Source organism: Gobio gobio (assembly GCF_949357685.1).
Source record: "Gobio gobio genome assembly, chromosome: 17".
Taxonomy (NCBI): Eukaryota; Metazoa; Chordata; class Actinopteri; order Cypriniformes; family Gobionidae; genus Gobio; species Gobio gobio.
Genome location: NC_137110.1, coordinates 7,001,566 through 7,012,353, shown reverse-complemented (window position 1 = coordinate 7,012,353; position 10,788 = coordinate 7,001,566). Strand labels below are relative to the sequence as shown.

Below are 10,788 nucleotides of genomic sequence, written 5' to 3'. Positions count from 1 at the left end.
TTTCAGAAGGAGGAGCTTCATAGAGACAGGAACTAAACAGAGCGTTACTGACAGACTAGGAAGAGAGGTGCTGCAACAATGTCAAATATGTGAACAATTATGTTTTTTTTACATTTAAGCATGAAAACCTATTCTAGTAGAGCCCAAAAACGAACACCGCATCTACACTGGATGTGAGCGGCGCCATGTGACGCGACAAAAGACAATATAACCCATTATAATCTATGATATTGTCTACACTGGATGCGGTGCGACACGACAAATCCCCGACAGTAAACTGATGCCATATTTAATTATGACGTACTGACATGAAGGGCAAATGCTTTGCAGCGGTCATTTTTTCGCATCCAGTGTAGACATATTCTAGCTGCTGCGGTGCGACGCGTCAACGATGTAGACATGGTGTAAATCAAACTTTGTAAAAGGGCACCATAATATGGCACCTTAATTGACTGATAATACCATTAAATATGCAAAATGCAACAACTGACTGCCTACAAATTTGTACTTTAGTACATTTTAAATAACAAATGTAACCATTGGAATGTGATGAGGTGTTATGGAGGGTGTACTTGATCTTTAGCTCTCACATCCTGGTCAAAATCCTCCTCAAAAGTGTGTGCTGGAGGTGTTTCAGGACGGGTGTTGTCCTCCACAATTGGCTGCAAACTCATTCAGATCTGGGACACCAACTTTTCATGGTCCAGTGTTTTCCTGATGGATAAAATCAAACATTCTTTTTCACTTGCACTAATAATGTATTTAACATTATGGAATCAAATGGGTTGCAAAAAGGGTTTGTTCAAATTCCAAAGCATTACTATTGCTGTTGCTCATACTTTAGGATTAGTCATAAAAATTTAATTTACAATCTCTGCCAATGATGTGGACTTGCAAGGACAAAACAACTCAATACAATAACTCAGTTAGACAGCGCTCAATTAGACAGAAGCTAAAACATATGCTCAGAGTCAGATGCCTTATTGACTCATCAGGACAATTCAATCACTTATCGGTCTTAGCATCTGTCTTACAGGTACATTAATGTACCTGTGTATTATTGCTACACAATAGCTTATTTTCCACAAGTTATCTAGCTACAAAAAAATCACTTAAAATAAAATAATAACCCCTGTTTTGCCATTTAAGTGCCCCTATTATGCAAGCAAGAAGGTACTGTGCTGTGCTGTAAACATAAGTTTCAAGCAATTTTTTAAGCTATTTTAAAGTTTCTTAATTTTGTTTTGGAGGTCTCCTAGCCTAGAAATCTAGCCGTGAGTGTAGTCTAGCAACTCTCGGTAGACCTGTGAGCTGGAAAAAACAAACTCTGGTCAGGCCAATCACATCGTGTATAGAGTCGGTGGGCGGGCTTTACATAATGACGGCAGAGTTGCGGCGATTCGCGTGCTACTTGTAAACAAGAAGCTGGCGAACGCCGGTCTTTCGAACCGGCTTTGGCCGCGACTCTTGAAGACTTTGAGTTAAGCTTTTCTTTGAGAAAAGAACAAAGAACGGCTCTGAAGTCATTCTTAAGAAAGGAAGATGTGTTCGGAGTTTTGCCGACTGGATACGGCGAAAGTTTAATCTATCAACTAGCTCCACTTCACGTTGCTCTCTGGTTGGTTGTAGCGTTATCCTATTGCGTGCAGAGGGAATCTGAAAGACAACCGTTTGTCCCGCCCCTCGGATTGAGCCCTGCCAATGGGGAGTTCCTAGACCCAACATCTTGATGTGGGTCTGGCTTGTCAGGCTAGAGGTCTCCTACAACAGGTTTAAATGAATTAAAGTTAAAAAAAAAAGGAATTTTCTCATAATATACCGTACATTGCACATCACCACATTGTTCTCAAACAACTCAATGGATGAATCAGTCTATCTAAATCCCTCCTTTCCGCGAGCTACTGTGCTCTGATTGGTCAGATGGCCCAGTCTGTTGTGATTGGTCTACAGCGGACTGCACGTATTTCAGAAGCTAAACGCTCATTACCATAAACTTCAGCTCTGGAGGCTTCCTAAAGCTTAGCGATTGTACTGTACACACTTTAAAGACAGGAACGATGACGTCGATTTTACCATATCAATCCAAGTGCGTATTCAACCCAAACCTCCATCGCAAGGACGATTTGAGCAGGAGTTTCTCAGTGATGCGCTACAAGGTACATTATGAGATGTTGCAGCTGTAATTCCTCACCATCAGCATTAACAAGAGTATGTCATTAAAAAAAAACCATGTGTGTATTTCTAATTTACTGCGGTGCACATGCGGGAACTGTATCAATAACAGCGCATACGTTAGCCCGGCACTAATGTGAATGACTGATTAACGTTTGTAAAACAAATCTTGCTCCATCCTTTATCTTTACTCAAAGTAGTAAGAACGACAGACAATCTGCATTAATAGACACAATTTTAGGTAATAGTGGTCCAGTAATAACGCAAGTTAGCCGATCAGCTGGAAACAATATAAATCACAAAACTGATCACCCGGTAGAAAATATATTCATCAATAATTATTCAAACTTACAGGTTGGGATTCTGAGGAGCTGGTCCAAATAAACTGACTACTGACTCATCTTTCAAGAGCAAGCATTTTTCGAAATCCCGCATTGAACTCTGATATTTGAGAAGCAGTCATCAGTAAAATGATGTGTTCGCTGGCGGGTGAAACACAACATAGACGGGCATTATGCAAATGTCTTTTCTAGTGACGTAGCACCGTCACGCAGTGAGATTCAAAATACAAATGACTCGTATATGTGGTTCAGAGTCAATTCTTTCTTTTGGGAGACAGTAACTTTGCAGAACGTTTACATTCACAAAAGGCTATAATACACACTGCATGAAAGGGAATATTTTAAAACCTGCATAAAGGACAACTTCTAGTTTCTTTTTAACACAGAAGGATAATTGGAAATGGCACCTTGTGGTTGAAAGGTGCACTACATTTTCACACATTAAAAAAAATGAACAGTACTTCATGTTCACTCACATGCAATGAAGACTCCAGACATATCAGTGTAACAACATCCACTGTAGGCGAGCTTAGTGATGAACTTAAGTGCAGTTTTTATTTCCAAGTGAACAAAAACAAGGACATGACTTGAACAGACACAGCACTCGCCAACAGCAGTACAGGGAACAATACTAGACAAGGGAACATGGCAAACACGAGGGCTTAAAGGACTAATGACTAAACAAGACACACCTGTGAACCAATGACAGAACTGACCTGGGAACCCACATGACTAAATAAACCAATGCTGCTTCCCAATTCGCCTCCTTATACTACGACCTAAAAGTATCTACTCTTTTTGTGAGGAAAAAGTAAATACTTTTGAGTGTGTAGCAGAAGAGTACTACTTTGTCATCTTTAACAGACTCTGTCGATTAGTTACGTGCATCCCGTCACCATTTAAACTGCCCTGTCAATCATCGTCACAGTTCAAATCCTCCACATTCAATTTAATTTCCTACCGTATCGGAGAGAAATGTAGTAGCACGTTGATCTGCATTTGCAGAGACTCCTCTCATGTGTTTGCAGTTTAAATATAATGATGGATTTAAAAGTAAATGGCCAAACGTATTATTACAAAAGTTCACAATGCTGCTGCAGGTGAAATATAATGTGGATAATATTGAATAAATATCTGTCCTTCAGGTTAAATACTGATAATTGCTCACTCATACCCCTTTATCTAACCCTCTCTACTTAACCGTCCGCCTTGCAAAAACATCATGTTTGTAGTTTTTTAACACTTTTCATCCGTGTTTGTAGTTCTAATGGAATCCTCGTCCATCTCGCAATGGGTTGTGGGCAATATCAGCCGTTAGAGTCCGCATCGATCGGAAATAGTAGACCATCCGGGAATCTTTGGAATACTCTTTTCAACATACTACGATTTGGGACATACTAATAATAATACTATTTAGTACGGATAGTATGCGAATTGGGACGCAGCGCAAGAGACTAGGGAAGCACATGACATGATCACATGAGGGCACAATGGAATCACATGACAACAGGAAACATGACATTGAACATAAGAACATGAAACAAAACCCAAAACTATAGGTGACAATCAGTCTTCTAGAAAAAGCGGTTTTACCCCTCATGGGGTGAGTCCAAGACATGCTGAAATCACATGGCCACCAGTTGACCTAGTTAAAACAACATCGACAAGAGGAACAAAAGATGAACTCACAGCTTTAGTGGGAAATGACAGCAGGCAACTTCAAGCCTCCACACCAACTGATATCAAAAGTCCAAGACCACTGGGAAGAAAACCTTCAGAACTTTAAAAACATGTATTCACTACTGCAATTGTGTTGAAGCATCGTTGTTATTTGCGCCAAGGTCTTCCCTTTGTACTTGATGTTTTCCTTGGCTAAATGCCAATGTAATTGTTGCAAACACAATATGAGAGTCACTTTGGTATGAAAGCATATGTGAATGTAAATGTGTTTATGTATAATGACATTTAGTGTGTATCAGGGCTGCTGTCAATCCATTTCACTATATAATTGTTTAAACCATAACTGAAACTATACACAAAACAGCAAATAAAAGACAGGAAAACAATGGTTAGTATGCGCCAATAACGTTCACTTCTTTAATGAACTTCAATGAACTTTACAACCTCATTTCTAAACGACAGCAACAGATTTCCGCAGAGACCCCATGAAATTGCCTCATAAGTGTAGTTTTCCCTGCTATATGGCACGATAGAAGCCATTCTTCACCAATCAAAATGTGATTATGATTTGATCTATAACTCTGAACTGTCTCTATGGTGAATAGACCGAACTATGTTTGTGGATTTCTCTGTCTGCGTGTGTGTGTGTGTGGTTGTGCTCACATGAGGGGACAGCTAATGAAATAGCATTAGCAGCTGATTGTGTTACCATCCCTGGAGAAATGGAGTTATTCATAGACATGGAGCGTAGGAATCAGGAACGATGAAGATGTTAGCGATACATGGTGTGAAGCACATCTTGCATTATAAAAACAAGGCAAAGAATTAGATACATGCACGAATGAACGTGTGAGTGTGGCACGTTTGTGAATCGCTTTCATCCGCACAGCACCAGTCAGGAGGAGTGTGTAAATGTGCAGTCATACACGAATAGTAGGTGTGAACTCATGCATTAATCATCATTAATAATTCTGTATGCATAGGTCTACAAGTGCAGAGAATATGCATGTGACTGAGATCCTGAAACTGCCTGCAGTCCAGGGCATCTGCTTAATTAGCCTCTCCTCTGATCTGCTAAGAACGAACATGAATTGATCGTTTGGTTGAAAGTCGCACATGGCTTAAAAAGAATCATAATGAAAAAATAACTCGAGGTCACATGCAAAGTACTGAATCAGCCGTTTTCAAAAGAAATGACAAGAACTGAATTTGAGATTAAATTTTTTGTTTTGTTTAGCTCAGCTCTTGCATTCGACAAACGCTACAGTATCTGCATCAATTTTCAATAACCCTTAAAGGGGGTCTAATGCTATTTCATGCATTCTGACTTATTCACGCTGTTAAAGAGTTCTCATGCTAAACATGGACAAAATTTTAACAAAAAGAGGACGTATGACGGAGTATTTCTGTGCCAATTACACTCCTTCAGGATTCGAACAAGTTTCGGAACGTTTTTTTCGAGTATGACCATGTATTACGTCAAAATGGGTGGAATTCCTTGAATGGGCACTTCTCCCGGATGAGTGTGTGCGCGCACACACACACACACACACACACACACACACACACACACACACACACACACACACACACACACACACACACACACACACACACACACACACACACCAACCAGAGCGAGGGCGCCCATCAACAAGCTTCATTTGGGTTACGGAAGCCGTCGACAGCGCTGTCATTTTGTTTTTAGACCACAAAATCAACAATGTCACTAAAGAAGTGTGTTTCCGGTAGTAAGGGAAAGATAACCTTGTTCAGCTTCCCAATAGAGGTTTGTTTGTCCCCGGTCACAAGTCGAAACTGCATCAAATGTCTTTGTTTTGTTGGCAATCGGTACGTAAGTGCATATAATGTCAACAACACAAACGTATAGTGAAAAGTTATCCAGGGATGGATAATGCCACGAATGTATTGTGTGTGCGTGTGTGTGTGTGTGTGTGTGTCTCTCTCTTTAGCTCCGCCCACAGCACACCTCCACAAGTTCGGCTGTTTTCGGAAAGAGTCATTACAGCTTATCTTATAAATCTAATAAAACTAAAGATTTTTTTGAGATATGAAGGATGCAATGCTACTCTATAGGTACTCAAGATTAAATGGGTCATGAACTGGCTTTTAAAAAAAATGTATACTGTTGTCTGAGGTCAACTTATTGCGTTCGTGGTTTTTACATTCAAAAACATCATAATGAATAAGTAATAGGCTATTTTCTGACCTGGTTTTGAGGCTCAAAAATACGAGGCTAAAGGCTGCAACCTCTAGCGTCAGTCACTAGAGAATCTCTTGAGATCAGAGGAGTGAGGTTTACTCGCACAGCAACTACTAGCTGGCCTCCGTTACAGCCGCACTGAAGACTTGGAAGTAAACGGCCACGGCTAGGATTGGATGAGATTTGCATATTCAATGAGCTTCTGCTCCCCCTGTCAGTGAGAGCGTGTGGCAAACGGCAATCAAAAATGTCTTTATCAAACAAACACAATGATTAATCTCTCATCCACCCGCGATTGATTGGAATGATATTTTTTTATTAACGTTACTTGCCCCGGCCGATCGATGTATATATCCGCAAACCGTACACACATCGAGTCAAGAGAGTGAACAACGCACATCAAGACAATAATGAACCAAGAACACCACAAATAAAGGATTCTCCAGCCTGTGACAGCGTGCTAAGGTATGTTCTGTTAGACACGTACACATAATCCATAGATATCAAACGATCTGTAACAATGCAATACTTTCACATATAAAAAACATTTTTGTTTTACTCACATTAGTGTGTTGCTTCATTCGTTCATGTAATCTCATCCTGTCTGCAAATCCAGTCTCTTGTTTACAAACGACTCTGTGGTTAAATTAACATATGTGCAATGTCTTCCCCACGTGAGCTGGATATTCATAAAAAATAAAGTTCATCCATCCATTCATAATATTGGAATCCGAATGAAGCTTATGTGGTATGTTTACTGCTTAGAAATTCGATGCTGTTTAGCTCTATGGTGCTCTTAGCTGTCATGTTAGTGGCACGAGTCAGTGGGCGGAGCTACAGAATCAGGCTTTGTTCTTCTTCTGTTGAGGCGGTGCTTCACTCTCACGTCATAGCCAGGCACATTCTGAAATCGATCGTTTGCTGGGTCTGGTGTCAATAAAAGCTTTTCTTTGACTAACAAGGAAGTTTTCAACTCTGAAACTTACAGGATATTCTTATATTACCATGACCTTTTATACATCAAAAGCTCAAGGGAAAGTTGATTTCTCAATTCATCACCCCTTTAACATGAGATTGGCAGATTGTGTGTTAACCCCCCTATAAAATCAGTTTCCGTAATATGACATATTTCTGAGTGAAACCGGATATTCAATAAAAAGCCCGGCAAATGTGTCCATTAGGAATTAATTGGATTGTGAAAAGTTGACCTGAATGTAGCCACACATTACAAGTGCTTGGTGATGTCATTTGTCTTGTTAAAGGGATAGTTCGCCCAAAAACGAAATTTTTATGTTTGCAGTGTGATAGTTGTATAATGCATGTCAATGGGGATATTTTAGAGTATGAGAGCAATGAGAGTAAAATCACATAGACATACGAATCCTTATTAAACCATGCGGCTCGTGGTGACACATTGATGTCTTAAGACACGAAACGATGGGTTTCTGCAAGAAACCGAACAGTATTTATGTTATTTTTTTTTACCTCTTATCAGACGAATGTCATCTAGTTTTCCCAGCTCCATAACTTCCAGCGAATAAGGTCAAAATACTAGCGCGATCAAAGATATATATACGTAAATGCCTCATTTGACCGATCCTTGCAGGCACTATTGAGGAATCTATGTATATATATATATGATCGCGCCGGTATTTTGCATGTATTTTGACCTTATTCGCCGGAAGTGATGGCGAGAGGACGGCTGATGCAGAGCCATAGAAAAAAATGAAATACATTTTTAAATCTGGATTTTTTTTTTTACACAAAAGCAGCGTTTCGCTTCAGAAGGCCTTTAATAACACCCCGGAGCCACGTGGAGCACATTATTTGACGGACAGATGCATTTTTTATGGACTTCAAAAACAGAGCAACTATCACTGCTATTATAAAGCTTGGATTAGCCAGAACATTTTTAATATAACTCAGATTTTATTCGTCTGAAAGAAGAATGTCATATAAACCTCGGATGACTTGAGGGAGAGTAAATAATGGGCTAATTTTCATTTTTGGGTGAACTATCCCTTTAAGGCTAATTTCATTGCTAGCATTTTATGTAAATACACAAAATTATATATATATATATATATATATATATATATATATATATATATATATATATATATATATATATATATATATATATATATATATATATATATATATATATATATATATATATATATCCATAGTTTTTGCATAATTTAACAAACAGCTTTAATAATATTCTGTTCACAGTACCTTGATTTTTCCCTCCACACATCACACAAACTTTGAAAAAGGCGACGTCCTTCCAATGCAGTTTTAATGTGACCTTCATAAAACAAGGAAATAGCAAGGAAACTGTTTTAATGGCAGTCGAGCCCTGGGACATAAAAGTGCCCCGGAGAAACACTTGTGTACATGACTGTTCAAATGTTTGGGGTCAGTAAAATGTTTTAAATGTCTCTTATGCTCACCAAGGCTACATTTATTAGTTTAAAACATTTTTATTTAATAATATTGTGAAATATTATTACAATTTAAAATACTATTTCCTATTTGAATACATTTTAAATGTCATTTATTTCAGCAGCCATTACTTTATTGTTTAGTCTTTATTGTCACATGATCCTTCAGAATTCATTCAGGGTCGTGTAAGTAACTCAACCAGAAGAGTCTCTGCATATTTGCTAACTACACCAGTGGCAGCGAAACATTTGCACCATAATCATCATTTTGCAATTGTTCTAATTGACTTTTGCCATACATATTTAATCTTCAGGCAAGATGTTATCATTAGATTTCCTCGACGATGTCTGGCAAAGGATTAAGTGTCAGCTTTACTATCAGGTGCTGAATTTTGGAATGATTGTATCTTCAGCCTCGATGATCTGGAAAGGCTTGATGGTTGTAACTGGAAGTGAAAGCCCGATTGTGGTTGTTCTCAGTGGAAGCATGGAGCCTGCATTTCACGGAGGAGACATCTTCTTCCGCACAAATTGTGTTGAAGATCCAATCAGAGTGGGAGAGATTGTTCAGGGTCGTGTTCAGGGTCGAAGGAAGAGAAATTCCCATTGTACACAGAGAAAAGTGTTCTTGACGAAAGGTGACAATAATTCTGTGGATGGCCGAGGTCTCTACAAGCACTGGTTGGAGAAGAAAGACGCGGTGGGCAGAGCAAGAGGGCTTGTGCCTTACATTGGAATTGTCCAATTGAAGTATGCTGTACTCTGTTTGTTTGAGTACACAGAAAATGAAGACTTTCCAGAGTAATGCTGTCAGGGAACACATCCCTCTTGTGACCAGTTTGTATGCTGTCTTTTTGTGAAAAGACAATTATCATTTTCTCTGTTCAATGACAGTGCAAACACAATAACTACTGGAAGAATTTATATTTGTTCATGTTCCATATATACCAAATTCAGGTTTGGTTTGATCTGACGTTACAGCTGTACTTGCATCATATGTCAAGATCTGTCTAACTCTTTCTTAAAGGCTAAATTCTGTATCGAATTAAAATGTTGAGTCAAATTTGAAAGTGTATTCTTTTTTATACATTCATTCTTATATTTAATTTTCTTAAATTCTCATGTAAATTATTGTTATTGTATTATTTTATTAGGGGTATTGTATTGTATTTTATTATAGCCTTTAAGATGTGAATCATAAATATAAAATTTAATATATAAAAATCATTCTAATGCTGATTTGCAGCTCAAGAAACATTTATTAATAACAACAACATAATAATAACATTTATTATTATTATTATCATCAATAAAGTGAGATATATTTTTCAGGATTATTGGATTGATAGAAAGTTAAAAAGGCAGCATTTATTTGAAAAAATTATATTTTGTTATATATAACATAAGCAGATATAATTGAGTAGATATAAATATCTACTGTAACATTTGATCAATTTAATGAATCCTTGAATAAAAGTATTAATTTCTTTAAAAAAACTAAAACATTATAGATCCCAAACATTTGAGCAGTATTTTATATAATATCATTTTAAAATGGTCCATCATGACTGTAGACAGATATACAGCAGTGTTCAAAAGATTGTGCTGGGAGCCAACTGTTTTATTTGTGATAACGCAATGAAACATGCCAAATTGTGCAGACATAATTTTGGCCAGGCTGTCATACAAAGAAATTATGAACACTTGCAGAAACAAAAGGGAGAACCAACAAAATATTAAATCACGATTATATTTAATGTATGCTTTTGTTATGATCTCACCGTTAGCACTTTTTGTTTTGCACCATTTCCTGCCACTAGTCTGTCATCATAGTCACTAATACTCACTGCTGTGTTATCGTTAATCACCTTGTTTGTCTGTGTATTGTACTTTCATGCGTTTTGGCCGTTCATTTACATGACAA

At 38.0% G+C, this 10,788-nt stretch overlaps 1 protein-coding gene across 1 annotated transcript; it reads left to right on the top strand.

The window, feature by feature from the left end:
• Window positions 1–9,183: 9,183 nt before the first annotated feature.
• On the top strand, window positions 9,184–9,669 carry LOC307141257 (signal peptidase complex catalytic subunit SEC11A-like; the record flags this gene model as incomplete). The annotated part of the gene is made up of 1 exon (XM_079841313.1): window positions 9,184–9,669. The coding sequence occupies one exon, from the start codon at window positions 9,184–9,186 to the stop codon at window positions 9,667–9,669; it is 486 nt and encodes a 161-aa protein (XP_079697439.1).
• Window positions 9,670–10,788: the final 1,119 nt, after the last annotated feature.